Source organism: Mesocricetus auratus, unplaced genomic scaffold, assembly GCF_017639785.1.
Source record: "Mesocricetus auratus isolate SY011 unplaced genomic scaffold, BCM_Maur_2.0 Super-Scaffold_100038, whole genome shotgun sequence".
Classification (NCBI taxonomy): domain Eukaryota; kingdom Metazoa; phylum Chordata; class Mammalia; order Rodentia; family Cricetidae; genus Mesocricetus; species Mesocricetus auratus.
The window spans coordinates 11,364,190-11,383,821 of record NW_024429216.1 but is presented as its reverse complement, the minus strand read 5'-3'; the positions used below and the strand labels follow the sequence as shown (position 1 = coordinate 11,383,821).

At 55.2% G+C, this 19,632-nt stretch overlaps 2 protein-coding genes across 15 annotated transcripts; one reads left to right on the top strand and one right to left on the bottom strand.

The window, feature by feature from the left end:
* The first annotated feature begins 451 nt into the window (after positions 1 to 451).
* On the top strand, positions 452 to 3,967 carry Snrpd2 (small nuclear ribonucleoprotein D2 polypeptide). The gene is made up of 3 exons (XM_005086297.4): positions 452 to 558; positions 2,319 to 2,498; positions 3,692 to 3,967. Coding segments are annotated over exons 1-3 (357 nt in total). The 5' UTR covers positions 452 to 556; the 3' UTR covers positions 3,867 to 3,967.
* Positions 3,968 to 7,222: 3,255 nt separating this feature from the next.
* On the bottom strand, positions 7,223 to 19,632 carry Gipr (gastric inhibitory polypeptide receptor). 14 transcript variants are annotated; one of them, XM_040734502.1, is made up of 14 exons: positions 19,460 to 19,627; positions 18,380 to 18,532; positions 17,638 to 17,737; positions 17,036 to 17,143; positions 16,404 to 16,507; positions 14,795 to 14,898; positions 14,472 to 14,616; positions 12,251 to 12,410; positions 11,989 to 12,049; positions 11,642 to 11,711; positions 11,428 to 11,516; positions 11,209 to 11,347; positions 8,550 to 8,872; positions 7,223 to 8,448 (listed from the first exon to the last, which is right to left on the bottom strand). In XM_040734502.1, exons 2-14 carry the CDS (start codon positions 18,440 to 18,442, stop codon positions 7,899 to 7,901), a joined length of 2,016 nt encoding a protein of 671 aa, XP_040590436.1. In that variant the 5' UTR covers positions 18,443 to 18,532; positions 19,460 to 19,627; the 3' UTR covers positions 7,223 to 7,898. The 14 variants fall into 14 exon arrangements, with proteins under 14 accessions (XP_040590436.1, XP_040590434.1, XP_040590431.1 ...); XM_040734507.1 differs by having other exon boundaries at positions 8,307 to 8,753; positions 8,831 to 8,872; positions 19,460 to 19,632; XM_040734504.1 differs by having other exon boundaries at positions 8,311 to 8,448; positions 8,550 to 8,753; positions 8,831 to 8,872; ... (1 more) ...; positions 14,472 to 14,898; positions 19,460 to 19,632.

Here is a 19,632-nt window from a genome sequence, read left to right as displayed (position 1 = left end):
GCGGAACAGCCAATGGGCTGCGTCTGACTGTGCGAAACAACGGCTTCCGCCGGGGGGGGGGGAAATGGGCGGGGGCCACGGCGCCTCATACGTCGCTCAAGAAACCCATCAAGGAGCTGTCACTCAAGGAAAAACGGGCGGCACCCAAGCCCCTGAAGCAAGGAGTCGATTGGCTCGCCCGAGGCCACGCCCCCAGGGGAAATTGTAGGCGCGTGTTTGGAATCGGGGCTGCGTTCCGCTCCTTCCACCTAGACGGGGGATTAATTCGAGCCAGGCCCCCCATTTTACTGTCGTCAGCAGAGACCCCCTCCCCGCCCCTATTTGTGATCCTCACTGACCTCGAATCCTCCCTTCCCGGCATTTTCTGTGGCCGAGCGCGGCCGCTGGGTCGCTATGGCAACACGACACGCCCACCCCGCCGCCGGGGCGGGTTGCGCGGGCGGGCGCCGGCGGAAGTGCCGCGAAGGAGGCGGAAGTCCCGCCTTCCGCTCGCCCTACGCCGGAGGCTGCAGCAACGCGGTGCAGGCGGGAGTGCTCTGCGATCGAAACCTCCACCATGTGAGGCCGGGCCGGGCTTGGCGGGGACGGTTGGGCCGGTCGGCTGTGGGAGCGGGGTGCTCGTAGCTGGGGGCAGGGTTCCCCGAGCCACAGTCGCGTCTTTTCCTCCTGGGGACCGGCCTGGGGCCTTGGACGCGTCGCGAGTTCCGGAGCCGGGCAGCTTTTATTTCCTAACGGGCGCGGGACTCTGCCTAGGTGCTGAGCCTTGTCAGAGTGACCTGTAAGAGGGAAGCTGGCTCTGGTGGCACAAGCCGAGAGGCCGAGAGAGGCAGGAGGGTCGCGAGTTCGCGCCCAGCCTTGGGCTTCATACAGGGAGGCCGTTTCCCGAAGTAACAGTAATTTTAAATGGCAGTGGTCTTATGGGTAAAGATCTTGGCGGGCAAGGGAGGTCTGTTAGAAGCAGTGAAAGGCTCTCGAAAAAAAAAAAACAAAAATGATGATGACGGACTTAACCAGGATAATTACGAGGACAGACAGGTGCCTTTTCGACCTAATTCGACACTGTCAGGGTAGCACACTACCGGGGTGATGTGGTGTGTTTACTCGTTGAGCAGATATTACGTAGACTGGCTGTAAGTTAGACACACAGTGAATTTTTAAAAAAAAGGCCCGGCCGGGCGTTGGAGGCGCACGCCTTTAATCCCAGCACTCGGGAGGCAGAGAGGCAGGCGGATCTCTGTGAGTTCGAGGCCAGCCTGGTCTACAAGAGCTAGTTCCAGGACAGGCTCCAAAGCCACAGAGAAACCCTGTCTCGAAAAACAAAAAAAAAAAAGGCCCTTGCCACCGAGGGGACAATCTTCTCACTGGGGCTTGTAAAAGGGATGGGGTAGGGAGACCAGAGGAATGAACGGATGTATACAGTGTGTTAGATGATGAAGCGTGTGAGCGGGGAAATTGAGCAGCTACCACAAAAGAACGGAAAGCTCACGCCGCGGGCTGGGGTTGCAGCTCAGTAGACAGAGGACATGGCCTCCTGGGTGTAGTGGCACCGAGCCTGTGATCCCAGCGGTCTGGAGGCAGAGGTGCACAGTCTGAGCCCCAGGCCAGCCAGGGTTACACAGTAAGACATTGTTGTGCGGGTGGCGGGCACCAGAGAGGGGTGGTGGAAGCTTCGACCGCGGATAGAAACAGCCAGGTTCTGGATATATTAGAGGCAGATGATGAGATGTGAGGGTGGATTTGCTCTAAGACTCGAGAGAAGAGTCGAGTGCCAGGCTTTGATGCTGAACTCCTGTGATCCCACAACTTGGAAGGTGGAGTCAGGAGAATTGAATGTTGAGGGTCATCCTTAGCTGTTTAGCAAGTTCAAGGCTAACCTGGGCTATATGAGATGCTGTCTCCAAAACAGGAATCAGTTTTAGCTTAGAGAACCCTTGAATAGAGCCGCCATCAGTGAAGATACGGGGACTGTGGTGGGCGGAAGAGGCTTGGTGGTTAGACCCGCTGCAGAGGCTAACTAGAAAGTCTCTCCCGCCGGGCGTTAGTGGCACACGCCTTTAATCCCAGCACTCGGGAGGCAGAGGCAGGCGGATCTCTGAGTTCGAGGCCAGCCTGGTCTACAGAGTGAGTTCCAGGACAGCCTCCAAAACAATACAGAGAAACCCTGTCTCGTAAACCAGAAAATGTCTCTCCCACCTCTAGAAAAGACTGAGCCAGGGAGGGTATTTTGGGGACCGGGTCGGGGAGACACTGGACAGTGGCTTTGATTACCCACACTTCCAAGCTCACCCATCTCGCCCATGGTTCCTCTCTCTATCCAGGAGTCTCCTCAATAAACCCAAGAGTGAGATGACCCCAGAAGAGCTGCAGAAGCGGGAAGAGGAGGAATTCAACACAGGTCCCCTGTCGGTGCTCACGCAGTCAGTCAAGAACAACACGCAAGTGCTCATTAACTGTCGCAACAACAAGAAGCTCCTGGGCCGGGTGAAGGCCTTCGACAGGTGAGCGCTGCCTTGGCGAGGGCTGGGTCTCGGGCCTCAAGGAAAGGCTACACCAGAAGCATAGTGATAATTGCACATGGTGACAGCCACCTTTAATCTCCCCTCTCAGAAGCATCACCATGAGTTAGAGGCCAGCCTTGAGAAGTAAATCAGAAAGTGCTTTTTTGTTGTTGTTATCTGAGAACAGGGTTTCTCTGTGTAGCCCTGGGTGTCCTGGAACTCACTCTGTAGACCAGGCTAGCCTCGAACTCAGAGATCCGCCTGCCTCTGCCTCTCAAGTGCTGGGATTAAAGACGTGCGCCACCAACGCCCGGCTGAAACATGTCTTTCTTATGTGTCTATTCTAAATGCCCAGCTGAAACATGTCTATCCCACATGCTAGAATTACAGGTGTGGAATACAGCGTCAGGCCTGGTCCATCGTTATAGCTAGCATAGAAGGTAGCTGCCTTATGATGCAGTCATCCGTGTCTGTCATTGTACTTGTTCACATTCACTGTCCCCAAGCAAGCATTTCTGAATGAACTGATCCAAGTGTAGACACTGCCACCTGGCATGAGGACACTGGAGTGTACGTGTTAGGAGCCCTGCGTATCCCCAGCACCTCTGGGTGTGGAGGGAGCAGGGGTCTCTTGGGCTGCTTCCCTAAGTACTTAGATTTGATGGCAGAAGTGAAGCCATTTGGGTTGCCATTACTCTGCCAGGGCCCTGCTTCAGAAATGCTGAGTCTGGTCAGGGGGTGGTGCACAACTTGAATCCCAGCACTCGGGAGGCAGAGGCAGGCGGATCTCTTTGAGCCAGGCTGGTCTACAGAGTAGTTCCAGGGCAGGCTCCAAAGCTACAAAGAAACGCTGTTTCAAAAAACCAAAAAGGAAGCTGGGCGTTGGTGGTGCACGCCTTTAATCCCAGCACTCGGGAGGCAGAGGCAGGCGGATCTCTGTGAGTTCGACCAGCCTGGTCTACAGAGCGAGTTCCAGGACAGCCTCCAAAGCCACAGAGAAACCCTGTCTCGAAAAACAAAACAACAACAACAAAAACAAAAGGGCTGGGCTGAGATGGCACTGGCAGCCTGCCCGTCCCCGTCCCGGAGGAGCACGAAGCTTTCTCCCTGCCTGCTGCTGCAGGGATCACCCAGAGCCGGGCAACAGGGCGGTGGGCACTCAGAATGCCTTTTCCCGCCCTCTGCCCCACCAGGCATTGCAACATGGTGCTGGAGAACGTGAAGGAGATGTGGACCGAGGTCCCCAAGAGCGGCAAGGGCAAGAAGAAGTCCAAGCCTGTCAACAAGGACCGCTACATTTCCAAGATGTTCCTGCGTGGGGACTCCGTCATCGTGGTGCTACGGAACCCGCTCATCGCCGGCAAGTAGAGGAGTGGGCTCTTCCCTCCTCGAGAGGCTGCTCCCCCCCCCTGTCGAGTCCCGCCCAATCCTGCCCAACGGGATGGAAATAAAACCCTGTGTTTTTTGTTGTTTGTTTCCAGTTGTCTTGGGTTTTGTGAACAGGGTGGACTCTGGGAGGGAGAGAGAGTCAGGTTGTCCGGAGCTAAGCACTAGGATAGGACCTGTGAGCAGATGAGGCCCTGCTCTGCTCCATCTATGTAGGGGACAGCTTAGACAGAAACGACCTTAATTTATCTTCCACATATTGTGGGCAGGGGATCCTCTGGCAATTTGGGGGGATATACAGGTGGGGAAAGATGGCCTATTTATTGTAAGAGGATAGTGGGGGAACCCTGCCTTGTCCCTGACTGTTCACAGGGCCCTCTGTCCTACCCATGATTCTGTTCTGTATCTTTATCCCCGCCCCCCTCCAGGTAATTCCAAACACTAGATAGATGCGGGGCGGTGGTGGCGCACGCCTGTAAACCCAGCACTCGGGAGGCAGAGGCAGGCGGATCTCTGTGAGTTCCAGGACAGCCTCCAAAACCACAGAGAAACCCTGTCTCGGAAAAAAAAAAAAAGCCTGGTGCCCTCAGGGCCAGAAAAGGAGAGTTGGATCCCCTGGAAGTAGAGTTACAGGTGGTAGTGAGCAGCCCCTGGGTGCTGGGAACCGAACCTGGGTCCTCTACAGGAGCAGCCAGTGCTCTTGATCTGTGACAGCCACAGCTAGTTATTACCTTGTGAGCCCTGTGCAGAACTGGGTAGCCTGCGGCAGAGAAGGCCTGTGGTGCTTGGTCAGTAAAGGTGTGTGGTCCCTGAGTGAACTCTGAAGCCATCTCTGTCGTTCTTTTGAGGTACTGGGGACTGATCTAGGGTCTCGTGCTTAGCGGGCTCTCCGGCATGAGCTGTATCCTGAGCCCTCCAATCATTCGTGTATGTACACGAGGACATTAGGTGGCCTCTGGCAGGGCCCTCAATTCCTGTAAACTGAGCCTCTCTCTGAGCAGAATTATGCTGGCACACAGCAAACTCCAGCATGCTGGCTCCGCCCCATGCTATGGGGGTGTGCTGCAGATTTGAACTCAGGTCCTCATTCTTACACAGCAAGTGCTCTTACCCACCGAGCCATCTTCCTTTTACTTTTTGTTTTGAGACAGGGACCTTCTCAGGACATTCCCCCAGGCTGGCCTCGAATCTGCAATCCTCCTGCCTTAGTCTTCCAAGCAGCTAGGATATCAGGCCTGTGTCACCAGGACTACAGGTGGGATTCAGACACCCGACTACAGAATAATGAGGCTGCATCAGGAGAGTTTAGGTCCCGGTACCCACATCTGGCAACCACCTAAAGCTCTAGTGCTGGGGGACCCAGCATCCTCTTTGGTTTCCTTGGGCACCTGTACACAAATGCACATAGATTAAAAGTAGGTCTTTATTCCAGGGGTGGTGGCACGTACTTTTAACCTTAGCACTTGGGAGGCAGAGGCAGGCAGAGCTCTGTAGGTTCAAGGCCAGCCTGGTCTACAAAATGAGTTCCAGAACACCAGGAGCTACACAGAGAAACCCTGTACAAACAAAACAAAGATTTTATGGCCTGTCATAGTGGCACATGCTTTTAATTCCTGGCACTTGAGGGAGGCAAGTTCAAAGCCAGCTTGGTCTACATAGTGAGTGCCAAGACAACCAAGGCTACTCAGTCAGACCCTGTCTTCAAAAGAAAAGACACAACAAAAACAGCCTAATGAATAATTAAAATGAAGGCAGGCATAGTGGTGCATGCCTGTGATCCCCTCAGCTTGAGAGGCTGAGGCAGGAGGATTGCTACAAGTTCAAGACCAGCGTAGCTCTACATGGTGGATTCCAGATGAGCCAGGCATAGTGAGGCCATCTCAAAAAGAAAAGGCTGTGTTGGAAGTGATTCAGAAAGGAGCTAGCCTGGGCTCCTGCTCTCCCATGCTCCTCAAGGCTGTCTCCAGGGCTGAGGGGAAGCAGGGCCAGTGAGGGGAGAGCTCTGCCCCAGGAGCACTGAGAACCTGCGATTGGAGCATCCCGACCCTCAAGAGGTACCCAGTGTCTCAGCTGGGCTTTCTGTGGTGTCTCCCGCCAGTGCCTGCCGCCTCCTCCTCCTCATGGGGGACATGGGCGACAGTGCCAGGGAGGAAGACAGCCAGCCGCTCTGTGGTGACCCAGGGAGCCGCAGAGGGAGCTGGGTGTAGCTGCTGGGGCTTTACACCTGTGTGTTTGTGTTATACAGGACTACACTGAGAGACCTTGTCTCAAAAAAGCAGACTGTAAGAAAATTTAAGCCATGGAGCCAAGCTGGTGGGCAATCTCAGTCTACACAGCTGCCCTAAAGCCTAGTTCTTACACCCGGGAGCAGGGCTGGATCAGGCTCCAGTCCTGTCACCCTGAGCACAGCTATGCAGACATGGACACTGTTTACCTGCCTGTCAGACAGCAAAGGCTGCAGTCCTGGCCATCTGGCTTCCCAAATGGTGCTTTTATCTAGCTTTGTTGTTTAATTGCATGTGGGAGTGTGTGTGTGTGCATGTATATATGCATGTTCACATGTGTGTGGACACATGCACACACATTTATATGGATGCCCAGGCAGATGTGTGGAATGTGGGCCTGTTCACATGTGTGTGGACACATGCACACACATTTATATGGAGGCCCAGGCAGATGTGTGGAATGTGGGCCTGTTCACATGTGTGTGGACACATGCACACACATTTATATGGATGCCCAGGCAGATGTGTGGAATGTAGGCCTGTTCACATGTGTGTGGACACATGCACACACATCTGCCTGTATGGAGGCCCGGACTCACATAGGAAGCTTCCTCAGTCACTCTCCACATAGATAGGTGCCAGGAGTCAGTGCTATAGTTCTCGGACTTGGATAGCCAGCACTTTGCCCCTGAGCCATCTCCCCTGGGTCTTGTTGGATAGCCTAGGCTGGTCTCAGATTGCCGCAACGCTCCTGCCTCAGCTCCTAGATGGTGGGATTACAGGTATATACATCACTGCTTTCTGACCAGATTATTTTGGGGGGAAAGATATGATCTCACCTTAGCCTCGACTGTCCTGAAACTTAGTAAGCAAGGCTGACTTTGAACGTGCGACAGTCCTGCTGCTGCCTTCAGTTGCTTTTGAATAGCCCCTTCCAGGGATGAAAGCCAAAGTGGAGGTCCTCGGGGACTGCACCGGCCAGATGTGGGTTAAGCAGTGTGGCAGTGATTACATGGAACCCTGGGCACCTGAACATACGGGTCCCAGAAGAGGGACCAGTTGGGAATGCAGGGACAGCAGCCCAGCTCAGAAATGTACTAAGCTGACTCCTGCTACTTTTACTGTTTATTTGAGATAAGGTGTCACAAAGTTTAAATATTCAACTTGCTTTCTGTCAAGATGACCTTCAACTCAACGTCACCCCCCCGCGCGCGCCACCAAGTGCCCAGACTGATCATAGGTGTCCCAGCTTTACACTTTCGGTGTGACCTTTCTAGAGGGGCAGCAGGCTCATACACACAACGTTAACGTGTGTGTGTGTGTGTGTGTGTGTCTTAAATAGTTTCCAATCAAGATCCCCTTAGGGCACAGTGGCAGTGTGATGTTCATGCTTCCTTGTGGCTTCAGCTGACCCCTACTCATCACACTCTCCCTAGTCACCTCCCTTTCCAGCTGCGTCTCCCACCCCATAAAGAAGCTACTGATCCTCAGGCTTGATTTACCAGGGCCTCCAGCTGCACCGGAAGCCAAAGCCCGAGGTGCGGAGTGCAGTGTCGGCTCCGGGGCAGGGCTCTCTGGGGAAAGTCCAGCACCCCCTACCAGCTGAGGAGGTTCGTGCGTGTGCAGGTGGACCAGCCACAATGAGACTGCATCCCCGAACTTCTCCCAGCCCTCTCTGGGGGGTGGAAGGGTGTGTCCTAACTGCCAGCAGTGCGGCTGGCTGCCTGGATTCAGCAGGGTTCGGCAGAAGCCTGCTCTTATTTAACCCTCAGTACCCTGCTCCCACAGCCTAACTTCGTTCGGTGCACTCCCACCCCAAACCAAGAGCCCTCTGATCTCCGTGTTTGTCACAGCAGTCTCCTTTGATCCCTCTCCCGGCATCCCTCAGCAAATCCATCACCGCTCTGTGGTCTCCCTCCTGGTCCAGCCGCCTGCATTCCTCACACCGGGCTTCCCGTTCACAACCTGCCCCCTCATAATCCGTCCTTGTGGAGCAGGAGGACACAGACACCTCTGCTGCACTCCGGGCTGCAGACACGGAGTTCCAGCCCCAGGGGATCTTCTGCCCTTCAGGCATAGGGAAGGCCTTCCTTCGGGCACGAGGCGCACATACGTCCATGCGGGCAGAACAGTCGTACACAAAATGAGAAGAAATTTTCAGTGCACCTGGGCTGGAAGCCCAGTTTCCACACCCTGCCCATCTCTCCATCTGCAGGCCCCTGCTGTCCCCAGGCGAGGCTCGGAGGCCCTTCTCCATCTTTCCCGTTCGCAGGGCATCCTCACGTGGTATTCCATTCGCCTGGAACCTCGTCCTCCAGCTCTTCAAGTTGGCTCCGCCTCTTTCAAACATGGATTAGAAGCGTCACATCCTCACAAGTGGCCTCCCTACACAGTAGGCATTCAATACGTGTTAACTGTACAGACACAGGAGTCCCGTTACCTAGCAGTAACTTTCCAAGACCTCCTCTCCAGGCCCGTGCAGCGGCCCCGAGGGCAAGGTGCTGCCGGTGATGGGGACCTCCCGGGGTGCAGAACGCGAGGGCAGGGCCTGGGGGCCGAGCTCCGCGTGCGGACAGGGACGCTCATCCCGGAGGCTGAGATGCAGGACGCGGTGGCGCCAGCTCCGGCGGATCTCCGACTGCACCTGCAACGTGGGGCGCTCAGGGCGGCGCCGTTCCCGGCATGGCCACCAGGGGGCGCGAGCAGGCCGGCCTCTCCTACCTCTTTGTTGATGAAGCAGTAGAGCACGCTCACCAGAAATCCCTGCCGGAAGAGGAGAGATCAGATCGCTGCTGTGTACTGCTTCGTTCCCAGGCTGTTGCCCCCCTGCTCCTAGGTACTGAGGGCACCTGCACACTGGCTCCCAGCTCCCTGTAGTGCCCCGCCCAGGGGCTGAGAACAGGGCCTGGCAGAAAGTCCTGCTTTCCACATTTGGAACAGGCTGCTTAACCGCCGTGTGCCTCGGTTTCTTCGTCATGAAAAATGAAGGTGACGCTTGGAAGAACTGAGGTATGTGTGTGTTAAAAGGACGTAGTGCAGAGCCGGGCGGTGGTGGCTCACGTCTTTAATCCCAGTACTTGGGAGGCCAAAGCAGGCAGGTCTCTGTGAGTTTGAGGCCAGCCTGGTCTACAGACTGAGTTCCAGGATAGCAAGATATAGTGCTTAGCCGGGTGTGGTGGCACATGCCTTTAGTTCCAGCACCGAGAGGCAGAGCCAGACAGATAGATCTCTGTGAGTTTGAGGACACCCTGGTCTACACAGCACTATATATTAGTCAATTCATTAATTAGGGCTGTAGAGATCGCTCGGCCATTAAGAGTGCTTGCTGCTCTTCCAGAGTATCTAGGGTCACTTTCCCAGTGCCTACAGGATGGCCCACAACCATCTAAAACGACCCAGCCATCCTCTTGTGACCTCTGCGGGCACTGCATGCATGTGTACACAGACACGTGTGTCGTTAACACTCCAACACATGAAAAATAATAAAACAGGAGGATTTTAATTAATTTTGGGGCTTGAGGTTTGCCCAGGAATGGAACACATGCTTAGCCAGCTGGAGACAGATGACAGGCTTGAGTCCCCATACCTGGCTGCTGGAGACAGATGACAGGTTTGAGTCCCCATACCTGGCTTCAGTTGATTAACTTTCAAGTCAACAATGAACATGGGCTATTAAGGTATTCCTTACGGGGGCCTGGAGAGATGGCTCAGAGGTTCAGAGCACTGGCTGTTCTTCCAGAGGTCCTGAGTTCAGTTCCCAGCACCCACATGGTGGCTCACAACCATCTGTAATGAGATATGATGCCCTCTTCTGGCCTGCAGGCATGTAAATAGAGCACTCATACATAAAATACATGAATAAATTTAAAAATCCTTAAAAAGAGATATTCCTTATTCTGGTCGGTGTTGTTGCACGCCTTTAATCCCAGCACTCAGGAAGGAGAGCCAGGAAGATCTCTAAATTTGAGGCCAGCCTGGTCTACAGAGTGAGTTCCAGGACAGCCAAGGCTACACAGAAAAACCCTGTCTCGAAAAACAAACAAACACACAAAAACAAATAAAAAAGATATTTTGGGGGGCTGGAGAGATAGCTCAGAGGTTAGGAGCACTGACTGCTCTTCCAGGGGGCCTGAGTTCAATTCCCAGCAACCACATGGTGGCTCACAACCATCTGTAATGAGATCTGGCGCCCTCTTCTGGCCTGCAGGCATGCATGCAGACAGAACACTGTTTACATAATAAATAAATAAATCTAAAAAAAGATATTCTTTATGATTTTCTACAATCCTATCAAAATCTAATTAAAATCACATACCTCCTCTTCCAGGATGGGGAAAAAAGGGGACTTGGCTCTCTTATTTTTCAGCTCTTGCCTGTAGTTCTGCAGCCACAGGCAAGCTCACCTCAGCGCCCTCCATCACGGCAGCTAGCCTCTGGCCTCAGGGATCCTCATTCTGGATCATTGCCCCAGACGTGTGACTGGCTATTTACATAGGGTGTTTCTCCTTGAGTCTCCCACAGCATGGCGAGCCAACCATGTGGCTCCTGGCTGTAGCTCGGTGCTTGAGAGCTCCATCTGCTTTTGCTTTCCTTAATGGATGCACGTACTTCCAAGGGAGACTGGTACTGTGCCCATCTTAGCGAGGGAAGGCTGGGGCTCAGTGGGGTCCGTCAGGGTAGGGTAGTATCAGCGTTGGCCTTCCGTTTTGGAACGACCTACTTCCTTAAATTCTGCCCTTGAGGCTCGTCTCTCTCTAGCCTCCCGCAAAGGTGAAGGAAGCCCCGAAGTTGGCCAGTGCCAGACACTAACTCTGCCCCAGCTCAGTCCGCCCCACAGTCCTTTGTTCCTCACCCGAAGACAGTGTCGGGGACCTCCACCACCATCCCCACTGCCCGCTCCAACCGGTCCCCGGACAACCCTGATTATGTATGTCTTTTCTCCCCTCCGCACGCATGATGAACGCATGCGTGCGAGTTTGAATGAATGAAATCCCAAGGGTGCGTTCACTACTCCAGTCCGTGGCTGCTCGGGCACTGTGCCCTACTGGAAATAAAGGCCCAAGGCGGGAGGGTGGAACCCGTGCTCCCCGTCTGAGCACCTGGAAGGAACTTAGGAAGATTTCGAAGGCCAGTTTGGCGAAGCGCAGGGTGCCTTCAGCCTGTTCCTCCGTCACGGGGGCAAACACCACCTCGTGGACACCCAGCAGGGGCACCAGCGTCAGCGTGGAACGAGCCAGCCTGGGAAAACAGGGCGTTGGCGGTCTCCACGTCCCTAACCCCTGAGCCCGGCCCCATCTGCCCCCCGCTACGGCCCTCACCGCAGTCGGTAGTCCGGGCAGCGCATCTGCCGCGTCCTGAGTTTTGACACAAGGATGCCAAGGATGCGGATGAAGATGAAGAAATTGATCTGTGAGGAGAGAGAGACTGAGCCAGAAGCTGTTCGGTTCTGGGGTGGGACAGGAGGCTGGCACTCCACTTCCCCAGAATGGGAAATCCCTGAGCACAGCCTGGAGGAGGCGAGGCTGGCCCTACCAAGATGGTTATTAGGATGGGGGTGCGAATGATCCACCAAATGGCTTTGACCTCGTTGCGCTCCCAGCACCTGGAGGAGGCAGGATAGAACTGAGACTCGCGATTCCCCCCACCCCCTGCCACACCCAGTCAGGCAGGGTCCCTCGTCAGGTCCACCCGCTTTAAGGCCCGCCGAATTCCTTTAAGACCCACCCACCCTGCTCTCCAAGACCTCCTACTTCCCCAGCGCCTAGCGCCTTTAGACCCCGCCCACATTCTCTGCAGGGTCACGTTTCCACCCTTCCCCGCCCAGATCCCACGTAGCTCCGCCCACAACCCGGGCCCAGCCCCCAGCCCCTGCAACTCACTGCGTGTTCTCCAGCAGGTACCTGACGATCACCCAAGGAATGACGAAAAGCGCGGGGGCCCCTGTGCAGACCCCGATCCCCGCCCCCCACCCCGCCGCAGCTGTCAGCGCGCACGCGAGCCCCTTCCAGGCCCAAGACCCGCGGCATTCCTCAGCGAGGGGGGGTGGGAGGGGAGGCAACACGGATCGGGTCGGTGGGGCACTGGGGGAGCCAGACGCACCGGGCTGGGCAGAGGGCTGGAGGGCACGGAGTCAGAGCTCACCCCAGCCAAGAAGCAGGTAGCAGCGGAAGTGGCCCTTTTCCGAGCCTCCCACGATCACCAGCAGATGGTGCAGGTATACACCCTCTACCAGCAGCCAAGTGTAGTTGGCACCCACGCAGTACTGGGTCACGATCTGGGCCGTGCGGCAGGCGGCTAGGGCCTAGGGAGCCATCAGACAAGGGAAGTCAAGGCAGGGAGGAATTGGCAAGCCTTTCCCCCAGCAGCCTTGTCTATTTTATAATTTGTGTGTATTGCTTTGTGTATGTGGTCATAGTACTTGAACCTAGGGATTCCTGCTTGTTAAGCAGATGCTACGCCACCGAGTCATGCCCCCAGCCCCTCACTGAGGGATTACAGTCAGGGGCTCTACCACTGAGTCACACTCCATTTCTCTTCTCTCTGAGTCAGAGTCAGGCTCTCACTAAATTGTCCAGGTTGTCCTTGAACTTGCTCTGTAGCCCAACCGGACCTTAAAATGCCCATTCTGCTTAGATTCCCACATAACGGGGACTCCAGGACTTCCTGACCAGGCAGGGCTCATCTCCACCTCCTTCTTGCTTTCAAATGTTTTACTCCGGCTGGAGAGACGGCTCAGCCGTTAAAGGCGAGGCTCACAACCAAAATGTTTTACTCTGGGTCCCCGGCGGACAGTTTACCTCACCCTTAGGCACTTTCCCACACTGATACCCTTAACAAATGGCATTTTCTGTTTTGTCACCACAGTGGACTACCCTTAGAATCCCAATAAGTAGCCTTTGTCACAATAGCTCGTAAGAACTGAACTCATGCTGGGCGTTGGTGACGAGAGCCTTTAATCCCAGCACTTGGGAGGCAGAGGCAGGTGGATCTCTGTGAGTTTGACGCCAGCCTGGTCTACAGAGTGAGTTCCAGGACAGCCTCCAAAACAATGCAGAGAAACCAAAAAAAAAAAAAAAAAAGAGCACTGGCTGCTCTTCCAGAGGACCCAGGTTGGATCCTGAGCACCCACAGTGTAGCTCACAACTCTCTGTAACTCCAGATCTGTCATGCTCACAACTCTCTGTAACTCCAGATCTGTCATGCTCACAACTCTCTGTAACTCCAGATCCTCATGCTTTTCTGGCCTCTGGGGGCACCAGACATGCATGTGGTGCACCTACATGCATAACGCATATATGTAGGCAAACTCTCCCACACACATAAAATAAAAACTTTAAATGTTGCCCAGTAGTGGTGGCATAGGCCTTTAATCCCAGCACTGGGGAGGCAGAGGCCAGCCTGGTCTACAGAGTGAGTTCCAGGATGGCTAGGGTTACACAGAGAGACCCTGTCTCAACCCCTCCCCCAAACTAAATGCCAAGCTATGTGACCAGAGACCTTTTGGGAGTTGGTTCTCTTTGTCCACCGTGTGGGTTCTGGGGGTTTGAACTCAAGTCCTCGGGCGTGTTAGCATCAAGCCATCTAGATGTCCTTCCTGTTGATGTTCAGTGTGCAGAGAGAGGTGCCTTGTGTGGCATGCTGGTCGGGAGAGAGCATCGGATGCCCTCGAACTGGAGCTACAGATGGTTGTGAGCTCACACCAGGGTCCTCTGCAAGACTGGTCGGTGCTCATAACCACTGAACCATCTTCTCTGGTCCTGGGTGGTTCTTTTTTTAATATTTTATTTATTTATTGCCAGCAGATCTCATTCAAGGTGGTTGGGAGCCACCATGTGGTTGCCGGGAATTGAACTCAGGACCTCCGGAAGACCAGTCAGTGTTCTTAACCGCTGAGCCATGTCCCCACCCCCCCTTCCCCGGTGGTTCTTAATCTTTCTTTCATTTTCCCCGTACTGGACCGGGCTCTACCGCTAGACCCTCACACCTCCCCCAACAATTACTGCAGTCCCATTTTATTTTCGAGACAGGGTTTCTCTGTGGCTTTGGAGTCTGTCCTGGAGCTCACTCTGTAGACCAGGCTGGCCTCGAACTCACAGAGATCCGCCTGCCTCTGCCTCCCGAGTGCTGGGATTAAAGGCGTGCGCCACTAACACCCGGCTCCGCAGTCCCATTTTTACACCTCTGGTCACTCCCCTGCGTGTCTCAATTCCCCGTATCCAGGACTGAACTGGTACCTTCCAAACCCCCCCATCAGTTTCTTCGTCTCATCCTGCTCCCGTGCCCTCAGTGTATAGTGGTGAGGAAAGGTGTGGACGCAGATGGGGAACGTCTTGGTCCCACTAGGAAGAAGGAGATGGAGTACCTGGTTCCGCAGGGTAAGGGTCCGGTCCCCAGGGTAGGGACCCAGGGTAGGCAGCAGCCGGTCCCGGGTGAGGATGGCCACCGCCCGAAGCATGAAAGACAAGAACACGTTCATGTGGATGTAATTTCGAGTGCAGTGCAGCCGCCTGGGGGATTTGAGAGACAAAAGGGCTGGGAGTCCCTGGAGAGCTGTCCTCAGAGTCCCTCCAACCACCCTCCTCCGGCCCTTCCCCCAGAACCACCCCATCTCCCAACTCAGCACGTAAGTAAACTGAGGCCCGTGTCTCCACCCCATCACGCGGGGCTGGGGGGGCGGGGTCACACCTGAACAAACTTAGGATGAGCAGGGCTAGCAGCAGAGTGCCCAGGGACAGGGAGTAGCCCACGGTATACACAACCTGCAGGCGCTCCAGGATCAGCCTTTGGTCCTGGTGCGGATGGAGAAGGCATGAGAAGATTGAACTCTTCCAGCTGATCCCGAGTAGGAGGCAGGGCTGCCCAGTGCGCCTTCTCCCTCCCCCCACAGCCATTTCTCCTCTGGGGAAAGTGCCCCTTCGTTCTGCTCTCCAAGACTGAAGCACCCTGATTTTCTCCTTGAAGAACTGTTTTCACTTCTTTAAGTGGGGTTGACTCCATCCTTCACTTCCAAGGCTGGATGTGCACATTAACACACACACACACACACACACACACACACACACACGAGCAGGTGTGTATGCACACACACACTCACACACACACTTTTTTTTTCTCTGTGGCTTTGGAGGCTGTCCTGGAACTAGCTCTTGTAGACCAGGCCGGTCTTGAACTCACAGAGATCCACCAGCCTTGGTTGACCTGTTGCTCACCATATAGACCATGCTGGTTTCCAGCTTGCAGATCCATTTACCTGCCTGAGTGCTGGGATTACACACTCATAATTAAAAGCAATAAAATGACTTTTTTTTTAAAACAATGGCAAAGCCGGACATGGTGGCTTTAATCCAAGCACTCGGGAGGCAGAGGCAGGCGGATCTCTGTGAGTTTGAGGCCAGCCTGGTCTACAGAGTGAGTTCCAGGACAGTCAGAACTACACAATGAGATCCTGTCTCAAAATCACCATGCATGCACTTGCGCAAGCACACGAGCACACACACACACATACACACACACACACAGACACACACGATGGGAAAATGGCTCAGCAGGTAAAGGCCCTTGCCGCACAAACCTGGTGACCTGAGTTCAATCCCTGGAATCCCCAGAAAGGTGGAAAGTACACGGGGCTGGAGAGATGGCTCAGTGGTTAAGAGCACTGGCTGCTCTTCCAGAGGACCTGGGTTCAATTCCCAGCACCCACGTGGCAGCTCACAACTGTCTGTAACTCCAGTTCCAGCATTTATGGCATTCTCACACAGATATATGTGCAGGCAAAACATAAAATAAAAATAAATATTAAAAAACCAAATACACAAAGGTGTCCTTGCAACTCCACATACTATGGTGCACATATGTGCATGGACATTCACACATGCTCACATACACACACACACACTTTCTCTCTTTCTCTCTCTCTCTCACACACACACACATACACAAGGACTTTAAAAAAAAAGATGTCTGACAGCAGGGCATTGGTTGGGCACACCTTTAATCCCACCACTCGGGAGGCAGAGGCAGAAGGATCTCTGTGAGTTCGAGGCCAGCCTGGTCTACAGAGCGAGTTCCAGGACAGCCTCCAAAGCTACAGAGAAACCCTGTCTTGAAAATAAACAAACAAAGAACGATGTCTGACGTTAATGGGGGTTGCCTCCTCTTGACCTCCCCACGGAAAAACTCAAGCTAACAGAGAAAGGCCAACACGCTACGGTGACGGAGCCCCGTGTCACTTGAGCAGCTCCTGAGGTGAGGTGACCTCGCCACTCTCCCTGGACACCTTAGCACCTCTTCTCACCTGAAAGGCCCCGTTCTTCTCTGGATTCTCACACTGAGTGTGATCTCTCCAGGGCCCCCACTGGCCGTCACTGCCACACTGGCGGAAAACGTAGCCTGCAGCCACTAGGGGAGCATAAGGGGGGGTCAGAGAGAGAGGTGCGTAGTGCTTCACCACCGTAATCTTGACAACTGGGAGGCTGAGGCAGGAGGATTGCCATGAGCTCCAGGCCAGCCTGGTCCCTGGAGGAGTTGGTAGCTCCTGCGACCCACAAGGTGAAAGGATTACTGTAAATTGATTTCTTTTTTTTTTTTTTTTTGATTTTTATGAGACAGGGTTTCTCTGTATTGTTTTGGAGGCTGTCGGTCCAGCCCAGCCTCGAACTTACAGAGATCCGCCTGCCTCTGCCTCCCGAGTGCTGGGATTAAAGGCGTGTGCCACCACCGCCCGGCTTGTAAATTGATTTCTTATCGTCGCATTTCCTAGGACGCGCATCCGCACAGCCACACAATCAATTAAGAATTGCGTGACAGAGCCCAGGGGCACAGACATTAGGAAACACCAGGCTTGACGGGCAGGCTTGGCAGACAGGAGCAGGAGGGCGAGTTGCCCAAATGTGGAGTCCGGGATGAGGGGTTCGGGAAGCGCCTCACCGTGGCGGTACCAGGGCAGATACCAGGGGCAGGACGCCTGGGCAGTGGTGTTGGCGGCCGTGTAGTCCCAGCAGACGTACATATCAAAGGACCCGTTACAGACCATGCCTGGGGGAGAGGGCAGCAGAGCCAGAGGCTGGAGGGAGGGGCGGTCCCAGGTTTCCTTTCTTCCACACCTACAGGATGCTATCCCCTTAGAGGCCACAAACTCCTCTTACCAGACCTCAAGCCCATCCACCCCACCAGTTACCGCAGGCTCCTCCCATCAAATAAAGCCCAGTCCTGCATCAGTATGCTCAACTACGAGCTTAATTATCAAACTCCACCCAAACCCCGCCCTTTGTGGTGCAGGCTCCGCCCACGGCCCATCCCACCTCCCCGCCCTGGAACTCGCCCGGTAGACTCGGCTGGCCTCGAACTCCCAAAGATCCGCCTGCCTCTACCTGCCGAGCACTGGGACTAGGATTCTTCTATTCAACTGAATCCAGCCAGAGTGAGTCCCAAACGCCTGCCCGAGCCAAACCCCAGCCCAAACGTCCTCGGAAACCGCCCCCTCTGTCTCGCAGCCCCTCCCTCCTGCTCGCCCAGCCCTCTAGGGACACCTGAGGGAGGATCTGCAGCCGTCAGGGTCTCCTCGCACTCCCGGGCATAGCGCTCCCAACGCTGGTACAGCTCCCCCGTCGTCTGCCCCTCTGAGTCTGTCTGAGAGAAAGGGAAGAGAGGACCCCGCCCCGGGACAATCCCCTCCCTGGCAGCGAGCTCGCCCCCGGGACAATCCCCTCCCTGGCAGCAAGCTCGCCCCCGGGACAATCCCCTCCCTGGCAGCAAGCTCGCCCCCGGGGCAATCCCCTCCCTGGCAGCAAGCTCGCCCCGGGACAATCAGCTCCCAGGCAGCAACCTCGCCCCGGGACAATCCCCTCCCTGGCAGCAAGCTCGCCCCGGGACAATCAGCTCCCAGGCAGCAACCTCGCCCCGGGACATCCCCTCCCTGGCAGCAAGCTCGCCCCGGAGCAATCCCCTCCCAGGCAGCAAGCTCGCTTGGGAAGGGCCAGAAGCACCCGTGTTAGAGATGTAGAGGGGTTGTCCGTTTTACACAGGACTCACGGGTGGCTCAGAAATCTTTTAGATGGAATTGGGGGGCCTAGAAAACCGCAAGGGATCTCATAGATGAGAGATGACAAACTCTTCGGAGCCCCAGAGGAGGGCGGAGGCTGGGCCCCACCAGGAGGACTTGTCGGGGGAAGGTGTCAGTAGAAACCACCAGACTGCAGCCTCAGAACTCTCTTTGAGGTAGGGGAAGGTTTAACCCCCCCCCCCAGACCGCGGGTGTCTCTAGATCCTCACCTCCGCCTGCTGGAGCAGCAGCCCCCACAGACACAGGAGCAGAAGCCGAGGCCGCAGGGGCATCCTTGAGGGGTGATGGAGCCGGGCCACCCGGGGGCAGCTGGGTTGGAGGGTCCCGGGGCAGAATCAACACCAGCCTCAGTCAGTGCTCACCTGCCAGATGCACAGAGTCTGAGCCCACCCCCATTTCCGCACGTGAGGGTTTGGGGTGGGGCCGCACGAGGCGCGGCCTCCAGAGGTTAAGTGGAGCCGGGATCAGCTAAGCGATTCCCAGGCCCTCCTAAGTGTTGCTGAGGCAGCCGAGGTGGAAGGGAGGGGTGTTTGCTGAGGGACCTGTTGCCCCAGAGCTGTGACGGGCAGAAGCGTCTGTGTCACCAGAGGCTAGACCTGCGAGACTCGGGAACCTGGGACCTTCTGGTGTGTGTGTGTGTGTGTGTGTGTGTGTGTGTGTGTGTGTGTGTGTGTGTGTACAGAAACTGTCAGTCAAGTCTAGAAGGGAACTTGAAACGACCACTTGAGTTCCCATTCTCCCAACCCAAAATGTTTTTAAATGAGATAGGAACCCACCTTCTAAAACTTTCCTGGCTTCGGATACATAAAGCCCAGAGTCAGAGAGAGAGCGTTCCCCCAGCATCCAAACACTGGGAAATCAGAGCCTGGGTGTCTGACTTTAGCATGCTAAATAACTCCCAAAATCCTTCCAACCTCGACGGAAAGCAGGGTTTCAAGAGGGAATCTCAGACCCGGATGGGGGGGGGGGCGGCAGCGTCGGAGACAGAGGATGAAAACACAAAGACTCAGGGACAATGAGACAGACGCAGTAAGAGATCACAGAGACCAAAGGGCAGAGACAAAAATGTGGGCTCGGAGACCAAAGGAAGTGAGCAGGGAGAGACAGAGAACGGGAGACAGCAGAAATCAAGCCCCTCTGGAGCCTTGGAGGGAAAGACCGGGCAGAAAGGCAGAGAGAGAGAGAGAGAGAGAGAGAGAGAGAGAGAGAGAGAGAGAGAGAGAGAGAGAGAGAGAGAGAGAGAGAGAGAGAGAGATAGTCCAGTGCAGGGGTTGATGGGGACCCCTTACCTGAGCCCAGTCCCAGCTCCCAATCTCCCAGTCTGTTCTCCAGCCACAGCTGCCCAGGCTCGCCCGCCCGTCTGAGCTCTGGAAGAGGTGACAGGCGCTGGCAGCCTGGGGTGCTGGAGGGGCGGGGCCAGCGTGGAAGAGAGAACAGGAGGGGCGAGCCCTGGCGAAGAGTG

Excerpts from the sequence above, each read along its gene's own strand:
- Gipr (XM_040734497.1), bottom strand. The coding sequence starts at position 18,442 with ATGCCCCTGCGGCCTCGGCTTCTGCTCCTGTGTCTGTGGGGGCTGCTG. Across the intron at positions 14,899-16,403 it reads AGAAGAACGGGGCCTTTCAG|GACCAAAGGCTGATCCTGGA; the intron begins GTGAGAAGAGGT and ends CATCCGCACCAG. Across the intron at positions 8,449-8,549 it reads TCTTGGAAAGTTACTGCTAG|AGGCGGAGCCAACTTGAAGA; the intron begins GTAACGGGACTC and ends CATGTTTGAAAG.
- Snrpd2 (XM_005086297.4), top strand. Across the intron at positions 2,499-3,691 it reads CGGGTGAAGGCCTTCGACAG|GCATTGCAACATGGTGCTGG; the intron begins GTGAGCGCTGCC and ends CTGCCCCACCAG.